The sequence below is a fragment of the Podarcis tiliguerta genome (assembly GCF_965153285.1).
Source record: "Podarcis tiliguerta genome assembly, chromosome: 2".
NCBI lineage: Eukaryota > Metazoa > Chordata > Lepidosauria > Squamata > Lacertidae > Podarcis > Podarcis tiliguerta.
In genome coordinates this window covers 89,962,564-89,982,534 of record NC_139535.1, presented here as the reverse complement: position 1 = coordinate 89,982,534, position 19,971 = coordinate 89,962,564, and the positions used below count along the sequence as shown (strand labels likewise).

Here is a 19,971-nt window from a genome sequence, read left to right as displayed (position 1 = left end):
AAAACCTAGTAAGGAAAGGGAAAATAAATGATGCAATGCATGCATGAACGCAGTAGATACGTGGTTGAATCCACCAAAATCGCTGCTCGCATGGGATGTCTTTGGCAACACAACAGAACTTCCCCTGCCTCTGTGTACCTTCTGCACTGCCGATATCCGCAGCAGAGGCTTGGGGGGGGGGGGTGGATGCCCAAGGAGATTTGGGGTGTGTGGAAAGGGAGGGAAGTTCCCTTGTGCCTGCATCTGTTTTCTAATGGTAATAATGCAGAATTGATCTGCAGTGAGCTTTTATTTCTGGAATTTAAACTAGTTTGTCAAGTAGCACTTTTCAGGGGCAAAAATATACAAGGTAGCTAGCTAGTGTGGGGAGTTCGTAGGGGAGGAAAAAGAACTCAAGTCTCCATGGATTCTAGAATAAAATAATGTGTATTCAGCCTTAGTGTTGTGTGTCTGCACTCGCCATAATTATAGGCTGTAACTTGTATGAAACAAAAGAGTCACTGCTGACCTTCTCAATTCCACACAAAGGAATTTGGCTAACCCCCCCCCCAAGCATTACACTCACAAAGTTGCAAGGAGGCCCCCAAAACATTTTTTTTCCTGATCTGATTGTTTCAGTTTTAACAATGGCATTAGGAACATTTTAAAAGCCTTTTTGTCAAATACAAAAAACAACCACCATCCAGATAACAAAAACCAAAGAGTCTAACTGACAGAGCAGTCAAGGAGAGTAAACAATGACAGGAGTGATAGCTATCAGTTATCACCACCTTCCTCCCCTCCTGGGGGAGATCCCTCTTGTCTCTGCATGTAACCCTTTCTTGGTTATATGGCTTGGCCCCTAAAACCTTGGGCTGCTTCAGACTCCCAAGAAGGGAGGGAATTCCCTGCAGAAGCTCCCGATCCTGCCTTCTGCTGTCCTATTTGGACTTGCAAAACTGCCCTGCAGCATTGAAAGAAAAGAGAGAGAAATCCTCATTGGAATTTGTCCGAGAGAATCAGTAGAAACAGCTGGAGGCAAAATACATTCATTCTGTCACTTGAAGCTGCAATCCCTGATAAGCGACACTCCTTAAGACAACCAGAGAGACAAAAGAAACTTTCTCCTGTTCAGGCTTAATACTTTGCAAGTTTGGCAGCTCCCACTGTTTTCTTTTTAATGTAATAGTTGCTGGTGTTTCCCCTCCAAGGATGCCCTTGTGTTGCGACTGCCTCTTGAAAAATGACAAGGGGAGCCTCTTGCTGGCATGGTCCAATGTTTGACCCTGCAGGCTGAAATCTCCATAGGGTTTTCTACGTGGCTTTTCAATTCCTAGGGCAAGAAGGCAGCCCTGAGGGTAACTGATTCCGGCCCTCTGCCCTGAGAGACAGGAGTTCCTAGATCTAGTCTCTTCAAAACTAGCCTTGGATACTTCAGAAGAGAGAGACCACAGCTTTCCCCAGGTGGTGTACACAGCACCGTCCAGCCATCCTCAGGCTCAGTTCCAGAAAGAGTTGGCGATCTCCTAGCATTCGCTCTCAATACTGTAATACTAGTAAGAAAAGGGGAACACACAAAAAAACTTGGCTTTGTGTCGGCTCTGGAGAGTTCCACCCAGTTCCTTTTGCACCTGGAAAGGTTTGGCAGGTTTCTGCTGTGCAGGTGAAACCCACACCCCAAACTCTGGCATTGTCCCAGACACAGGGTTGGGCTGGGGGGACGGACCCAACCTGCAGCCTACACCGAAGTGTTCCTCTGAGCATGATAAGTCGGCGAAGCTTGCAGCATGTCCGGCAAGCTCTGTCCAGCTGACAACTCCGAACCCACTCCAGTTCCTGGTAAAGTTGCAGGGTACCTCAGGGCTTGCTCGTAGGGTGGCGGTAACTGTAAAAAATAAGAAGCAGCTTGTTATACCACCTTAAAACAGTGGCCTGGATTACAAATGAGCCAGAGATCTACTGGTAGATTCTGACCAACCTTGCACCTACCTTTGCACTAAGACTAGAGGTATCTGTAGGTCAAAAGTTATAGTACGATAATGCCGGCAATGAAATTAAAGGCAAAGGCCTTCATTGGCCTTGAACTTGGTTATGTCTGTGTTGTTGTTTTCCCCTCAATATATAAATATAGCAACTTTGTGGGTTGTCTGTTTGTCTGTCTGTCTGTCTGTCTGTCTGTCTGTCTGTCTGTCTCTCAAACAAAAATATGCATTGGCTGCCCTACCCTTCTCTGAGCCAGGTGTGGTTTTGATGGCCTAAAGATGTCTAGGCTACCTGACCTGCATTTAAGGAAGCCATTTTTCTGTCCTAACACAGGGACTCAGAGCCACCACCACCACAACTTATTTATATGCTGCCCATGTGTCTTCTGAAAGTCAGGCAATTGTTTATTTCCTTCTCTGCCTTGTCAAAATACTCGGGTGGTGAGCATCCCAATGAAACTCAGAAACCATCCTTGCCTACCCATCTCTCAGGGTTCAGAGCCCAGGGAAAACAAAACTCAAAATCAGGCAGAGAAAAGGTGGAGAACGAGAAACCATGAATACCGTCCGAGGGCAGATGTGCGATCCAAGTACAAAGATCAGCTTGTAACATTCATTGCAACACGTGCTCCTGCTTATCCGCTCTGGGCCTCTCCTTATCTAGACTGCGGGTTGTTATGAAGGCTCACCTATCTGCTGAAAGCACTTTAAGTATGCAATATAAATGGTAAGTGGTTGCAAGAGTGCTGACTACCATTATTGCTCCTTTGATAGAGTACTTGTAAGGCTCAAGTCCATTAGAAGAATCAACAGCAATGCTTGAGTCTTCTACACGGCTACTCAGAAATAAATCTCCCCCCCCCCCCCAGTTCAATGACATTTACAACCCAGCTGAGTTTGTAAACTGCCTCGGCCCAGTATACCTGAAGGAGCATCTCCACCTCCCCCGTCATTCAGCCTGGACACTGAGGTCTGGCACAGAGGGCCTTCTGCCAGTCCCCTCAGTGCGAAAAGTGAGGTTACAGGGAACCAGGAAGAGGGCCTTCTCGGCAGTGGCACCCTCCCTGTGGAACGCCCTCCCATCAGATGTCAAGGAGCTAAAGAACTACTACACAACTTTTAGGAGACACCCAAAGGCAGCCCTGTATCAGGAAGTTTTTAACATTCCGATGTTTTATTAAGTTTTATATGTGTTGGAAGCTGCCCAGGGTAGCTGGGGCAATCCAGCCAGATGGGCGGGGTATAAATAATAAAGCTTTTATTTTATTTTATTTTACTTTATTATTTTATTTTTTACTACTATCATTACTCTTATTCATCCTTAGAGGAGCCAATGCTAATTCACACACACCAAGTATAGCTGCCATTTGAGTGGAACACCAGCATCCCACAGCAAAATTATTTTGCCTTTTCAAACTACTCTATTCTCTTCACTGTAAATTTAAACCTCTTTGAAATGGGCTTCAGACTGTTTTAAGCTGTGGAAGTAGGCTTTAAAAAAAAAGAACTGGCCTTGTTTTTGATGAGGTTTCCTGTGGTGTAAAGCATTGGTTTCATTTGTCCCATCCTCATCTGGAGAACCAGGGTGGTATACTGGTCAGAGTGCTGGCCTGGGACCTTGGAAACCCGGGTTCAAACCCCCGCTCAGCTGTGAAACTCACAGGGTGACCCTGGGCCTCAGCCTATCCTACCTTGGGAGGACAGAAATGGAGAGGGGGAGAGGCATGTACACTATAAAAATCTTTGGTCAGATACGTTTTGCAGACTTTGAAGCACTACGCACACAAAATGTTTGAGCGGAGAGAACAACAGGATGTGTGTACAAGCATTGATGCTTCCTCCATTATGTCTCGGGGGTGGGGGAGAATCACTGCTTGGCTACAGCAGACGCAGGAAACCTTTTTACATCCAAAAATATCATTTCCTTCTGGGCAATCTTCCAAGGGCCACATAGCAGCAGCGGTGGATGGAGCCAGAGGCCAAAAGGGGCAGAGCAGCGGGTGTAACTCTTGCTCTTGTGCAGTAGGCAAGTTTCTGCGCACCTGTCCACCCTCCAGCCAGGCAAGAAAGAGGCATTATCAGAGTGGAAGGACACATTCCAGCCAGGCAAAAACACTCAAAAAGGGGGCAAAGCAAGGACCTGCGTGGCCTGGGCAGAGTCCTGTAGGCCAGACAGAGAAATTTGGAGGGCCACATTGGGGTCTCTGGGCCTGAGGTTTCCTATATTCTTAGCTCCAGGTTAAAGGGCTCTCTGGTCTGAGAACCCTCCTGTGACCCTGCAAGGCAGCAACAGAACAGCTCCTACAGTACCAGGGGCATGGCAAGGCACTTTGCACCGTCTCAGAGGCTTTATCCCCGGCTGCCACCGTGTCTGTTTTGGCTCCTTGAGGAAGACAGAAGCACTTCTTTCCAAAAGATACAGGATGAATCATTAGCCAGAAGGAATGTAAACAAGTGGCTTAGCGCTGGAGCCTCCTGGAACACTGTGTTCCTTCCAAGATAAAAATGCCATTGGAAAGATAGAGCCAGGTCTCAAGGTATCAGGAGGAGGAGGAGGAGGAACCTCCGGGCAAGTTTTATAATTAGAGACCTGCCAGCGGGATAATTCTATAGCCTAAGATAGTGGTAGGGTGGAGGGTTGTTGTTTTATTATTATTATTATTATTTTGCTGAAGATTGCTTACCTCTGGGGAGATCTCCGCCCACAAGCCGAACCTTTCGGCAATCATCTGGTGGATCTCCCGCTGGCGATCCTTCTTCCGCACACTCTCATAGCTCGGCAGCCGCGGCTGCTCCCACGGCGGGAGCTGGTAGCTGCTGGGGGGTCCGACACAGAACAGCTCATCTCCCTAGACACACAGAGGAACACCATTAACAAACCTGAATGATACACCCAGCTGGGGGGCTCGTCCGTTGTTGCCTTCCCACTTTACTTTTTAGGAATTGGCTTGACGACAAAAATCCGCCGCTCACCTATAATGGGAGAAGCGTCCTTCGGAAGAAAGCAAAACAGTGCCAGTTCTCGCATGCGGCACGATACTCTCCATGCTTCCCTCTTTGGGTGTTGAAATGTGTTATTTGCATGTGTGCAAAGCCATAAAAGCCACACTGTGAAAATGCTGGGTCTGTGGAAGCCTTGGAACAGAGAATATGCCAGCAATGCTTTGTTCAACAAGTGCTGGCACAACCAGGCACTTGCTGAGGCTCGTGCGCCTTGCCCAGGGGTTTCCACAACCACCAGCCCCCCATGGACCTGGTGCTTTTTCTCCCTGCTTCCACCTCTTCATTGACCCAACCTCTTGCCTAGAGGGGACAACCTCCGAGGATCCATCATCAGCGGTTCCAACTCCCTCCCTGGCCTCCTGAAGCAAGCCCCCTTCTCCCGCACAGATCATGCTCCTTTTACAGGACTTCAGGAAGGAAAGTCTCCCCCTCACCTGGACGCCAGGGTTTTCAGCTGCACTTTCCAGACGCGGCGTCCCCGACGGTGGTCCCACCAGACGCTGGTTGCTGCTGAAGTAGGGAGGGGGGCAATCCTACGTGGAGTGAAAGAAAGGAAGGAAAATTAAAATACAAGCCGACCTTTCCTCTCGCGCAACTGCGGGGTGCGTGTTCAGCAAGCTGGCAATGTGTTCTATTGCGCAGATCAAAAGTAACAACACCTGGAAGGTCACAGGCTCCTCGTGGCCAAAGCCTGTGCCTCAAGGTCAGTCACTGGCTTGGGGTCATAAACAAAATGGCCGTGCCTCCTCCTAGGAGTCAGGGCGGCAGAAGGGCCTTGACATCAAACCACCCTGTCCAGAGCCCCCTGCTTATTTAATTTTTTATTTTAAAAATATTTCTAAGCTGCCTTTCTAGACCTCATGTGTTTCATAGAAGTGGAATGCCTGCAAATCTCAATTAGTCGAAGCCTCTTCGTGTTCATGTGACAAGAGCGCTGACTGAAAAGTTTCATCTCTGAAAACAAACGCTCACAAGCTGTTTTTTCTCCGACAGCTGCTGTCGTTGAATCACTCTTCAGGGCGCAGTTTTCTAGAGCCAAGAGCTTCCCAGCAAGCTACACTTTCCTAGCTAAACCCACTTTTCGTATATGGCAAAATTATATCAATCCTGGTCCGTGAAGAGGCCTCAGAGAGCAACAGAAAGTTATGCCTGGGCAACCAGCCAGAGGACCCCAGGGATGGCTTCCATCCTCTCAGGAAGGAATGAGGGAGGAGCTCCTGGCTTGAGGCATCTACCATCTTCTTTACTAGAAACCTGAGAAACGCCCCCAAGTGCAAAGTTGTGGCTGATGGGGGAAGAAACTTAAAAGAACACCGTGGCACCTGAGGCACAGCCAGCTTGTTTTCAGGGAAGGAACTGAACTTGCTGTCCCCTTCACAAACACAAAAGCCCTTCACTTCCTCCCAAGCTTTTCCTCAGCCTAATTTTAAAGGGTGGCAGTGGGTAAGCCTTTTTCGTTGTTGCTGGCTGTAAATATTTGAGCCTAGGAAACCATTGTCAACAGACTGCAAACTACCCCAGCAGATCCCAATCTACCTCCTGTCTGTTGCTAGCCTCAGATATGTAATCCAGCACCTTACAGCACTGAGTCTGTTTGTTTGTTTTGGTGTGTGAGCCACCTTGGTTATTTGGGATGTTTAACTGCAGCAGCTGAAACATCCTTCCCATTCGCATAGGATGTTGTCTGTGTACATAATGATTCACCTAGGTGGCGGCAGTAAAGCATCTCAACTGCTGGTATATGGGATTCTGACATTAGGCCTGAAGCAGTGATAAAAGCCACTTGGTTGTAGATAAGAGTGAATCATCTACAGAAATCCCTAGCGCTGGTCTTTCCCAGACCTCCCACTCTATGCCTGAGCTCTACACACTGCTTCTCCTAGAGAGGCGTGTTTTGAGAACAGGAAGTCCTCGTGGGTGCCAGCCCACCTCCCAAAGGAAGGGGATACAGCAGCGTTCTTCAAAGGTGTTGTTAAGACTACAGTTCGCATCAGCCCCAGCCAGCTCGGCCAAGGCAGTTGTATGGTCCAGCAACATCCAGGATGCGCAGCTGAAGGCCTTTGCAGTACAGGGTACAATCTCAGCTCTTCCTCCCTGTACCTTTGGACTCAAGAGAGTTGCTACTAAGCAAACACCTGCAAAAGGGCACAGAAGGCAGAGCCACAAAGAGATCCATCACAAGTAACAGCAAGATGGGAGCAGAGAAACCCAGAGAGAAGGAACAGGTTGAATGGAATCACCGGGGGACGGGGACGGAGGGACACACCATGGGCTCACTTGAAAGGAGTGATTATACTACAGTGGTACCTCGGGTTAAGAACTTAATTCGTTCTGGAGGTCCGTTCTTAACCTGAAACTGTTCTTAACCTGAGGTACCACTTTAGCTAATGGGGCCTCCTGCTGCCGCCACACGATTTCTGTTCTCATCCTGAAGTAAAGTTCATAACCCAAGGTACTATTTCTGGGTTATTGGAGTCTGTAACCTGAAGCGTCTGTAACCCGAGGTACCACTGTACATCAATATTGGCCTTATTGAGAGCCTAGGGGAAATTCAATGATTTGCAAATGTCTGGTGTAGCACTTAAATGAGCCTAGACCTGCCTCCAGATATAATCCCTTTCCTCTGGGGAAAATTAACATCTTTGGGCAAGGAAAGAGGGACGTGATGGGTCAGCAAACTGCAATTTATATACGCGTCGGCCAGTACGACGTATCATATTCTTGTGGAAAGCGGGATGTGAGTTTCCAAGGGTCCGTTTTGCATCTCACTTTCTTCTCCCTTCCCTTCTGGTTTCTTGCAACGGAGCCTCTGAGAAACTACCTCCATTGTTCAAGCTAAGCCTCCACAGGTGAAGCAAGCAAAACGTAGCACCAGCTCCCGAAGCTCTGAAATCCGAACCTGGGATCCGAAAGGTGAGCCGCAAGCAAACAAGGCTCGGGCGTTGCCTCGGTAGGGCTTGCCAATCTGGCACATGGCCCTGAGCTCTCCCCAGCAGATCTACGTGCGCTGCTGCACAGCACTTAGCCAATCGCTTCGCTTCCACCCACAGACCCAAAGGTTCCACTTGCATAGGACCACCGACGCACTTGCAGAAGCCTTTGTGGTAGTGTGGCGAACTGGGCAGGGCAGTGTTTTGACAGCAGGTTGCCACCGTATGATAACCTGCATGCACGCATGTTATACACAGTAATCTGGGATAGTGGAGGCCGCATGGCTGGAGGCCAGAAATGATCACTTTCCCACGCAAGCACCATGCAGCAAACTTTTAAGAGGCTCTTGCACCTGGGCTCCATCAACTCAAACGGTGTCGCCTCCTGTGCCACAAAGGCCCACAAGGGTAGTGGCATGGCAGTCTCGAGAAAAGTTCCCAACTGGAGGGGATACCGCAACTGGAAAGTTGCAATTCCTCCAGCAAAAATCAGGAGAGACCACACCCATCAAACATGTCATCTTGACATGACTTGAATTGAGCGTTCCTAAATTCTGGCCTGATTTCATGAAGTGGCACCTGGACCCAAAGACACAAGCTTTTATTAGGAAAGCATTTCAATTGTCCCTGAACATGAACGTGATACACAAAACTTATTGGGCTGAGGAAACCCTTGTCACAGCCCTCTTGGCCGTACTAGGGACATGGCACATTTCTGTTACTTCAAAGCAATTCTGAGTCTTTGCTGCCACACTCCAATCAATGTTGGGTTCTGGACTACAAGCACTGTGGGATTTCTCTTGCTTTTGCCACGTGGCTATATCTACACCAACATGCATCCTGTAAAGGAATTCCTGCTATCTGCCAGGAATTACCTGATGGTTCCTTTCCAGGAGAGTTAAGTGAGCCATCTTCACTGCTTCTGGTGGCCAAACTGCACTTTTTACCACGAGCAGTTTCATATGTGAATATGCGGAAGTACAAATGTAAACGAAAAAAGGGATTTGTTCCTCGCTGAAGGGAACCTCTGAATACCAGTTGCTAAGGAACACGTTTGGGGAGAGAGAGGGCTGTTGCTCTCATGCTCTGTTTGGGGGCTTCTCAAGAGGCCACTCTCTGGCTGGTCGTAAGGAGAAACAGGGTGCTGGACTAGATAGGCCTTTGGTGGTCTGAACCTGCAAGGGGGAAAGTATGCACAGGCTGCCCAGGTTTTTTGGTCTTTCAAATGTCTAATGCACGGTGGGGTGGGGAGAGAAATGCCACGAAGTTGCTCAGGTGCTCCTCAAACAGCAGTCATCAAAAAAGCTTGTGTGTGTGTGTGCATAAGAGAGAGGGGAAGGGTTTGTGACTGTGAGTCAGTGAGAGAGAGAGAGAGAGAGAGAGAGAGAGAAGAAAAATAGGGGGAAATGTTCTCTCTGTGGCTGTCTCCAATCGTGAGCTGTGCAAAGTATAATGCTGGTTGCCAGGATACCAGCAACCAAGAGTGGCATTGTCTGTATTTTACCCGTGCCTTACAGTAGCACTCCCTGCTGTGATCCATCGTTGCCAAAAAAGAAAGAGAAAGAAAGAAAGAAAGAAAGAAAGAAAGAAAGAAAGAAAGAAAGAACTGTGCCAGAGAGTTAAGGAGGAGTGCAGTTCTCTTAGGCGCAGGGGGATATCACCATCGCCCTGGCGACCTGCGTCACTCCTGGTGCTGCCTTCTCGTGCTCTCAAAATTCAATAACGTGCCCCCCGACAGCCATGCTCAAAAGCCGCCCATTGGCGACACACTCAGGTGAAAGGGCTTTGTTGGTGGAAGAGAGTGGGAAGGAAGCGGGCAGCCAGGGAGTGTCTTGGTGAGTACACACTATAACCCAGCAGGAGAGAACTGCAAATAGGCCTTGAGCTGCTCTCCAGCCAGGAGTAAGCAACGAATTATAATAATCATAATAATATTCTAAACCCCGAGGCCATTCTGTACAAACCTGTAATGGGACCCTAGGGAAGGCTGAGCTGAGGGGGGGGGGTGCCTTGGTTCCTTCCATCCCAGCCGGAGCAGAAAGAAATGTGGTGGGTGGGCAGGTGGGTGCATTCGGATGCAAGGCCTATTGAAACAGCAGGGAAGAGGGAGGTGGAGATACTCACATACTGACTGGGGCTCTGGAAGAAACGGCAAGAGCACAGGAACTGGCAGCACAGAGGGTCCCGGTGGTACAAAAGCAGCAGCAGCACCAAAATGGCCACGATGAAGATGGAGGAAGAAACTGCTGTCGAGGAAGAGAAAAGGGGAAACACGGGTGAGGGTGTTCCACACAGCCTGGGACTAGGCCTCAGGCTTCACGTCCTGGCTGAAGTCTCCAGGAAATGTACACTCTGCAAGGCTAAAGGCAATGGGGGCAGGAGAGAGCCACCGATTTAGCACCCTCTGGCATCCTAACCGAGTTCATCCCTAGCTAGGAGCAGTGACTCTGGGAATCTACTGGACTTCTCTGCGACCCATCCCCTCTGCAGGGAGGTGGGACCAATTCGGATGGTCCGCCTCCACCACTTAATGGATCCAAATGGTTTCCAGAGAGTGGTAGGGGGTGCTTTATCCCATGTTGATGGCCTTTCAGCTGATTCCCTGGTGGCCCGCTCGAATGTGGAGTTAACCAGGACTATTGACTGTTTGGCTCCGAAGCGCCCTCTCAGATTGCATGGAGCCCGGACAGCCCCGTGGTTTTCCACAGATCTGAGGGCAATGAAACAATCGTTGAGACGGCTAGAGCGCCGGTGGCTCTCTCATTCAGAATCTGACCGGACACAGGTTAGAGCTCAATGTCGAGCCTACCAACTGGCGATAGCGACGGCGAAGAAGAATTTCTTCACCGCCTCTATTGCATCTGCAGAAAACAGCAGCAGGAGACTTTTTCAGGTGGTTCACAATTTAGCAGAACCACCTGCAACATCGGGGCCCAGTACAGGCCACATGTTCTCCTGCAATGATTTTGCAAAGTTTTTTGCAGATAAAATCGCTCAGATTCGGGAAGAAGTAGACTCCACCGTGGGAGCAGGGCCGGGGCGGGAGAGTCCTAGAGTTTTGTCTAGTCAAGTTGTGTGGGATCAATTCCAATCTGTTACCTCCGAGGGTGTGGACAGGCTGCTTGGACGAGTGAAACCAACCACCTGTCTCCTGGATCCTTGCCCATCCTGGCTTATAAAAGCTAGCTGGGAAGGACTGGGCGATGGGCTTCGTGGGGTGGTGAATGCTTCCCTCCGTGAGGGAGCCTTCCCAGACCCACTGAAAGAGGCGGTTATTAAACCGCTTCTTAAAAAACCATCTTTAGATACGGCCACAATGGCCAACTATCGCCCAGTCTCAAATCTTCCATTCTTGGGCAAGGTGATTGAACGAGCGGTTGCTGAACAACTCCAGGCACGCCTGGAAGAAGCGGACCTTTTGGATCCCTTCCAGTCGGGATTCAGGCCTCATCATGGGACTGAAACTGCCTTGGTCGCACTGGTTGATGATCTCCGGAGGGCTAGGGACAAAGGATATAGATATAGCAAACTGAATCTGGCTGCGATCTGCCTCGTGGCAGACACAATAATGAGGTTTATGGTCTAAGATTTGGTGGCATTACAGCACCACTAAGAAATGCAAAGATGGTCAATGAATTCTTTTATTTGACCAAGCTTGTAAACAGGCACCTATGGCAAGTAAAAATGGTCTCTATTCTGACTAGGTAAAGAAGCTTCTGTGAACTGAAAAGAGAAACTGCTATTTTTAATCAAATAAAGCCATCAATATGCCACAAGTATCTGTGGGAAAGGTAGGCTGTGAAGCAGGCTTGTGGATTAGTAACCTGTCACATTTACACGGCTGGAATCAATCTATGTTGGTAGGCGAGTTGTTGTTGGGTGTGTTTTTTTAAAAGAGCATCACAGAGCTCCAGTAGTTTGAGAGTGATACTCTTGTTCAGCCAAATCTCTGCACATTTAGGAATGTGAAAGCATTCTATTCAGGAAGAATAGAAATATAGCTAATTTTAAGAGGCTGGCAGTTGCCTATATGTCTCTTAAGCAAGGTATCTATCACATGAAACACGAACAAGGTTTCTCCTCATAGGTCATGACAATCTAGCCTTAAGCTCGTAAGCCCCATCAGAGATGGGCATGTCAAACTACTTCTTTGTAAAGACCCATGCACAGATTTGGTACTAAACAAGTAGAAAAATAAATAAATTCAGCATCCAGTTATCACTACAGGCAACCAGCTGCCCATGGGAAGCCCGCAAGCAGAACCTGAGATTCCGCCCCCTGGTCCAATTGCCCCTTAAGGTAAAGGTATAGGACCCCTGGATGGTTAAGTCCAGTCCAAGGCAAGTATGAGGTTGCGGTGCACATCTCGCTTTCAGGCCGAGGGAACCAGCATTTGTCCACAGACAACTTTCTGGGTCATGTGGCCAGCACAACCAAACCACTTCTGGCGCAACGGAACACCGTGATGGAAACCAGAGTGCACGGAAATGCTGTTTACTTTCTCGCCGCAACGGTACCTATTTATCTACTTGCACTGGTGTGCTTTCGAACTGCTAGGTTGGCAAGAGCTGGGGCAGAGCAACAGGAGCTCACCCCATAGCGGGGATTCGAACCACTGACCTTCTGATCGGCAAGCCCAAGAGGCTCAGTGGTTTAGACCTTACCTTTACCCCTTAACAGGTACCCAGCAATAGCAGATATGGTGCTCCCTTGGGCATGCAGCTCACTTGTATAAACTTTCCAAGCACTTCCTCCATATCGTACGCTGCCTCTGCTATAGTGGCACCATGGCCCTACTGCTTGTAGCACAATCTAATCTGGGTGATTTGAGGTAAACTATAAAACGTGGTTGGCTTTCCAGAGAGTACTATGCAGCTAGCCTGTTGCTAGTTTCTCAAGCACTAAACCTGTTTCGCTGCCCCATTTTCAACACCCACCACTAAAAAATAAAATAAAATACAGATGCAGACCTTCAACACAGTCCTTCTGGGATACTGTGTCACCTACACAGTATTAAGTACCGTTCCCAAATTTCAGCCACTTCTCACTTCCAGTCCCACCCAGCCCTGACACAGTCCGTCCCCCCCAACCCCCTGGGACGAAAGAAAATCACAAACATTTCAAATGAACTGCTATTATTTGAGTATTCTTTTACTGCGGCCAATGTCATGTGCTACGGTAAAGATGCAATAAAACTGATCCAGGAGAGCAGTTTTAAGTGCCCATACAGAGTATTGAAAACCAAAAATAACTTTTTTTTGGGGGGGGGGGAGAATTCCAAAGGATTCCTAAAGGAGTCAGGTATTTGGGGCACATTTTTAGTCCAGCCAACAGAAACTATTAGGGCACAAAATGCAAAACTGACACAGAGAAGCAGAATGGAGTTGGTTTCTCCTGACACGACACACATGGCTTGGATGTGTCCAATTTCCAAGGTGTGTTGGAATTTGGCTTAGGATACTAAAATGCCCCCAACCCCACAAAATCTCTCTCTCTCTCTGTAGTTACATTTTCCATTTCTCTCGAATAAGTTTTTGTGGGGTTTTTTAAGTCCTTATTCCCTCTGGGATTTTCTTTAGTGGTTTCCTTCTCTCCCCATTAATCCCTGCCTTGCCTTCTTCCTTTGTATCACATATTCTTATAACATAAACCTGTGGGTAGGACCTGCCTTTATTCTACTCTGGAGGCGCTTAGCAAGAGGTAAGCCCTCAAGAAATAGCTGAATGACACCAGGGAAATTTGACAACTAGCAAAAAATCCAACGAAAACAGCAGCAATTAAACCACTGGAGGACTTTGGGTCCCAGGAGCCTGCAATTCCACCACATACTGACTTCAGATTAGCCCTACTGGTTTTAATAGGATTGGAGTAAAAACAGGTTTGGGATTGCGACCTTAATCTCTTAATTTTCACATTCCTCATATTTCTGCTTTCCAATGACAGCCAGATGGTAATATTTCCTTATTTCACTTAAGATGGTAATCCACTCATTTCTGCAACAACAAAAACCACCCTGAAAAGTCCAAGCATGTCCACTTTGCAGCCCTCAGACTAACAACTTACTTCCAAGTAGCTCTGCTGACCATAGGTGATTATGCAAGAGAAATCAAGTTTAAATATCATTCTGTTGTGTTTCCACCTGCTTTATCAGAACAAGGCTGTTCAGAAGCTAATGCGGAAGAATTTGATCTGCAAATTTGAGGGCCATTGTTCAAAAAGCCCTGGCACCTCCAACATATATTAATTTTGAGGGGCTTTTAACATATTCTGGTTTAGGCATGCTGGATCAGGGATCATGCATGCAGCAGCCTGAGTTATAACTAGATTAGATCTTGATAGAACAATCTTGTCTGCAGGTGGGAAATTGTCCTTATTCTACCATGTGGAGTCAGCAGAACTGAGCAGAGGAGGGAGCTTCTCATCTGTGCTGAATTTGCTGAACTTGTCACCCAACAACAACTGGAAGCCCATTAGATTCCCATCCCTGGTCTAAAAAAGCCTTTTCTTATTTTCATTTGGAACACCAGATTTTTCCAAACAAGGAAAAGTAACAGGGATGCAATGAACGATGCTTCCACTGACAAATAAACAAATCTTGTTCTCTCCTGCTGGTATACAGACAACACGGCCAATTTATTTCATCACTCTGACTCCCAACAGTTTCATAAAGGGAATTGCTGGTCTAATCTTTGCTTTGGATGAGGAAGGCTTTTTAAAATTCTATACTTCATATTCTGTGTCTCTCACCTGTACGTGAGGCATGTTGGACAGGAATACAGCAGTTTTCACTTGGGCTATACAACTCTCTGCCCTGGGAGAGCAGCCTGGCCCTTGGAGCCATTTTTAATTATCATTTGCTGCCTTTTGAAAACATGCCTGTTCTGGTAGCCGTTTTTATAGTCAAACTGGCTAATTGTATATGTCATTTTTGTTTGCCTCATCATTTATTTAATTGATGCTCTGTTTTCAATACTTGATTTTGTATTTTGATTTTACTGTTGCTAACCAGCTTGGGCGTCTTTGGGTGGAAAATGGGAGAATGCATATTGACTAATATTTTTTGCAATGCTTCCAGATAGGCTGCTGTACTTTTTGCCTGAATAATATGAAGGATATCCTTCTTTGTAGGCGTCTTTGGAGAGCCTTGATAATGATCTACAATGGGCAGTTTACTATGTGGGTGGAAGACACAAGCCTTCAGACCTCAGAGGAGAGCACAGGTCACACTATGAAACTCCAAGGCTTGTTTAACAAAATACGTATCACTCTCACATCCAAAAAAACAGGCACAACAATATGGAAATGGGGAGCAGGTGATTGACAGTCATCAATCATGTCTCTCTAGCAGGTGATCCCAGATGCTTCTTCAAATTCCAACCAGTATTTTGCTCACAAAAGAGCTTGGAGCTGTAATTCTTGTAGGAAACCTCTTAGAATATTTTTATCCAATCGAAAGCCAAAACAGGAAAAAGTGATACCTTTCATTAGTTCTGCTGCTTAGTATAGAAAGAAGCACTGTATACAAGTTTTTGACTTCACAGAAACCTTTGTTAATGGCTCTCCAAAGCTTCTATATTTCTGTGCCAGTTTAAGTTCCTCTGATAAGCTGTACCATTCTGCTCGCATCATTCTCTGCTGAACTTCTACTCAAACATACTGAAGAAAAGGAATCACAGGAAATTCAAATACATAAACAGGATTCCACTGTCCTGATTTGAACGTTATCCCTACATGCTCCTTACAGCTCTGTGGGAGTGTCAAAAGGGCTCCTGGTGCACTGAACCAGCCCTTCCAATCCCTGGAGCCATGCCAACACTAACAGAGCTCCCTAATAGTTCATCTCCTCCAGTAACCCACAGGAAGGGCAGGAGGTCAACATGGGTGATGAATCCACAATGCAGAGAGATGCCAAGCCAGAAGCTAAGTTAGCATCCCTAAGAACATGACCTAAGTTAGCATTCACAGCAGGAAATCACCCTTTCTGCCACAAAAGCTGTGACATGCAGAAACCTGCAGCTGCCTCTGCAAGGCTAAGACTTTGCCCAGTACCTGCCTGTAATATAAACAACCAGGTCCCAAGCACTTGAATCTACCAGTTTCCCCGAAGGGGCCATAAACAGTGTCTAGGTGCCAAACCAAAACCACATTATATGTGTGCATACAGTGAAGTATAACGCATGGGACATAACCAAGCAGGGGGAGGCAGTCTCATTTGGGGAGAGAGGGCCCCCCACCACCCGCATCCATCCCGGTTTAAGAGCGAGAGAGAGCCATGCAAGGACTCACTGGTGGCTATGATAATCGCCACGACGCTGCTATCCATGGGAACAGGGGCGGTGGGCGGGTGTGGCAGCGCCTCGCTCGGCTGGCTCAACTCTGGTCGACTGCGAGATCCCTTCCAGCTTGGTGGCTCCACATGGAGGAGGGGAATCCGCCCGAATCCAGTCCCCGCCGGCGAATTCACCAGCCCTCCAGTTCCGTTAGCTTTGGACCCCCCCGCCACGACGGAGCCCGTGCAGCCCAGTCTGGTTCCTTCTGGCTTCTCCTCGGGTTCGATCCCGGAATACGTCCGGCCAATGACTGGCTTCGTGCGCTCCTAACTTATCGCTCCCCTCCTGCTCTTCTTTGCATCGCTCCCGGGGTTAGCATCGCACTCTCGGGGCAATAAGCTCTCCGGCACCCGGAGGGAGGCGGCTCCGAGCTCTCTCCTCTTCCTTCCAGCGCTGGGCTGCTTGGTTCTGGAGTAATTTTTTCCCCACTTTCCGTCCTCGGTCTCCCTTAGGGCAGATAAGCTGTTCCAAAGGTGAGCGCGCCAGGGGGAGAGCTTGGCTCGGCTCCTTCTTCGGCAGATGCCTGGCTTCGGAGACGCTCCCCCCGCAAAACGAGGGTTGTTGCAGCAGCAGCAGCAGCAGCAGCAGCAGCAGCAGCAGCGCGGTCTGCACTCTCCATAGGCTCCCTCTGGAAAGAATTCAAAAGCGCCGGCTTAAAAATCCAGTTGCTTCCCCTCGATCGGAGCCTCCAGAAAGGTCGCGGAGCTTTTCCTGGGCCTGGCCGCTTCCCTCCGGCATCCCGGGCCCAGCCAAGTTGCACGTGCGCTTTTTGCAAAGCCCATCCGAGGTGGGGCCGGGAGGTGCAATGGGCTTTCTCCTCCAAAATCAAAACCGAAGCAACAAAAGCAGCAGCAGCAACCCCCTCGCTCGGATTCCGCGACCCGCACGGCTCCCCTTCCAGCCTCGCGGGGAGATCTTTGCACTCTCTACCGCCTTCCTGCGCCGATCTCCCGGGTTCCGCTTCTGATTGGTCGCGGAGGCAACGCTCTGGGCCCCGATTGGTGGGAAGTGAAAAGAGCTACCTTCTCCGGATGCAACATTGTGTCGGCGGTCGTCATGGTAACTGTGCACGTGGGGAGGAACGGGGCGATGGCGGGGGGGGGGGGGAGAAACGAAAGGAACGCGCTTCCTCCGGCGTTCCATTGTCAATGGATTTTTCTTGCGCATCGTAATAGTTTCCCCTGATATCCCCCTACCCCCGAGCTTTAGGCGTCCTGAGAAACAAAGCCACGCGGGCAAGAAGAATTTTATTTAAATCGACGATTAAGAAGAGAGTCTGCGTTAAAGTGTTTTCCAAAGATCTCATAGCAGTTGATGTTGTTGCTCACTTGTGAAGCACCTGAAATTTTCCAAGCGCTCGACCGGCCGATGGATGGATGGATGGCGTCAGATTGGTCTCCCCGCTTGTTGTAACGCTTTTGGGGGAGGCAGCTTCCAACTTGACCCGAAAGGACACCTGAGGCCGGAGTATACCTCTTATTCAGCTCTGCAGACCCAGGTAACGAAGCGGCCGCAGAGGTTTCGTTCCTGCATGGATGCCTCACCAACACAATTGCGTTTTAAAAAAAAAGTCTTGACGTTTTCCATATGATGAATAAAATTCTTTCCGTGCATGTTTATGGGTGACGAGAACAGCGGCCATTCCTAAATCAGCACCACCAGAGGGTGGATGAGAGTGAATTCTGCTGCGTTAGTTATTTTCATCCATTATATACATTAACTCTGCATTATTAAACTACAAATTCTCATCTGTTGCTATACTTCAGATCCTGCAAACGTTTTAACATGTCCAAAACACCGTGAAAGAGGTGGATGGGAAGTCAACAGATATGAGAGTCGTTCAGATTGCATTTTAAAAGAATTTGTAAAAATTGAAAATTTAATAAATATATATTTTAATTAAATTCCCAATTCCTATTTAGTTAAATCCCTCCTCTCTTTACATTGCTTGTATTAATGAACTTCTTTACAGGGTTGATACAAAGGAATCAATTCAAAACACTCCATAGCATATTCATTCTTAGTATCATTCAGTGTCTGAAGTTAGGGAGCTGCACTGACAGCGGGAACAAACAGTCTGTACTAGTTAACTAACTCTAGTTAATAAGTCATTTGCAGCTTTGGCGGCAGCAGAATTCCTCTCAAGACCTCCCACTAGCTGAGTTTGGCAGGTGAGTACGCGTTGGGTCTTAACACTTCATAGGTTCTGGAAATGCAGAAGGCTCATTCATCATGCTAAGTGCCTACCCTTGTGTTCAAGTATCGCACTATAATAACCTTTCACTTGACATCTCCCTCACAATGCTGCTTTGCAGAATGTAAAAAGGCTGCTCCAACAGTGACTCTACAGGCTCCCTCTGCTGGTTCAACTGTTTATTGAGTGACAGGAACCTTCCCCTCCCCCCTCCAAATGTTTGTTTGCTTTACAGAAGAAGATTCCTTCCAAGGACCTTCTACAGCAGTGTTTCCCCAACTTGGGTCTCCAGCTGCTTTTTTGGACTACAATTCCCATCATCCCTGACCACTGGTCCTGCTAGCTAGGGATGGTGGGAGTTGTAGTGCAAAAAAACGAGCTAGAGACGCAAATTTCAGAAACACTGTTCTACAGTACAAGAAACTTCAACTTGCTTGTGCAGATGAGAAAGGGGAAGTCCAGCCCAGCATAACTGGGAAATCCTTTAGACCTCACCATTATTGGACAAGGTAGAATGACCATTTTTCTAGAACCTGGCCTTTAGAAAGCAACTCTTGCTTGCACACTGAAGGCATGGTGAAGAGATTGCAACACAGCCAGTACACACTTTTCAGCTATGGCAATCATTTGTAATTGTTCTACAGTGGTACCTCGGGTCACATACACTTCAGGTTACAGACTCCGCTAACCCAGAGATAGTACCTTGGGTTAAGAACTTTGCTTCAGGATGAGAACAGAAATCGCGCAGCGGCAGCGGGAGGCCCCATTAGCTAAAGTGGAACCTCAGGTTAAGAACAGTTTCAGGTTAAGAACGGACCTCCAGAACGAATTAAGTACTTAACCCGAGGTACCACTGTATTTGTGCCCCTCCCAAAACTGAAATAAAGACCAACAACATATGTTACTTGAATCAGAAGTAGACTACACCTTTTATGATGTTCAGTGAATCCTATTGCTGATAATCATCCACGATACCATCAACTCTCCTGTGATACAAAGCAGGGACCATTGTCTTCTACAGATTTTAGAGTGCTCATCCTCAAACCATGAAGGATGCTCACATTTGCAAAGAAGAAATCTTAAGATTCTTACTTCTTGGCACTTGGCACATATGAGGTCACAGCTTCTGTGTGTGTGTGTGTGTAAGAGGTTCAGGGCCGGCTCTACTATTAGGCAGGGTAAGGGAGTTATCTCAGGCAGCAGATGCTGGATAACAGAACTGCCCTGTGCCACTTAATCTAGCCAGCTGCCCTCAGAGAGTGGAGGATCCTGTCCCCTCACTCATGTTGAACTAAGATTCAGATGCCAATCTCACCAGCTTCCATTTGAAGGACAAGACATTCCTTGCAGTGAGAGCCATGCAGAGCATGTGAAGAACCAAAATGGCATCAACCCATCAAAAACCAAGCTGTGGGTCTTTTGCTCACCGCCAACACCAGCTGACCAACCCTGGTTGAGAGGATTTTTGCTACATTAGCCCCAAAGAATGAAACCAATGTGGTTATATAGGCAGACCTAGTGCAGCGGCTACTACGTTAAAGAACCCAACAGCT

At 47.9% G+C, this 19,971-nt stretch overlaps 1 protein-coding gene across 2 annotated transcripts; it reads right to left on the bottom strand.

Annotated features, from left to right (window-relative positions):
• Positions 1–270: 270 nt before the first annotated feature.
• LOC310672625 (uncharacterized protein) lies at positions 271–17,286 on the bottom strand. 2 transcript variants are annotated; one of them, XM_083430103.1, is made up of 5 exons: positions 16,181–17,286; positions 10,019–10,140; positions 5,399–5,497; positions 4,646–4,810; positions 271–1,864 (listed from the first exon to the last, which is right to left on the bottom strand). In XM_083430103.1, the coding sequence occupies exons 1-5, from the start codon at positions 16,215–16,217 to the stop codon at positions 1,718–1,720; spliced, it is 570 nt and encodes a 189-aa protein (XP_083286229.1). In that variant the 5' UTR covers positions 16,218–17,286; the 3' UTR covers positions 271–1,717. The 2 variants fall into 2 exon arrangements, with proteins under 2 accessions (XP_083286229.1, XP_083286230.1); XM_083430104.1 differs by having other exon boundaries at positions 10,019–10,137; positions 16,181–17,235.
• Positions 17,287–19,971: the final 2,685 nt, after the last annotated feature.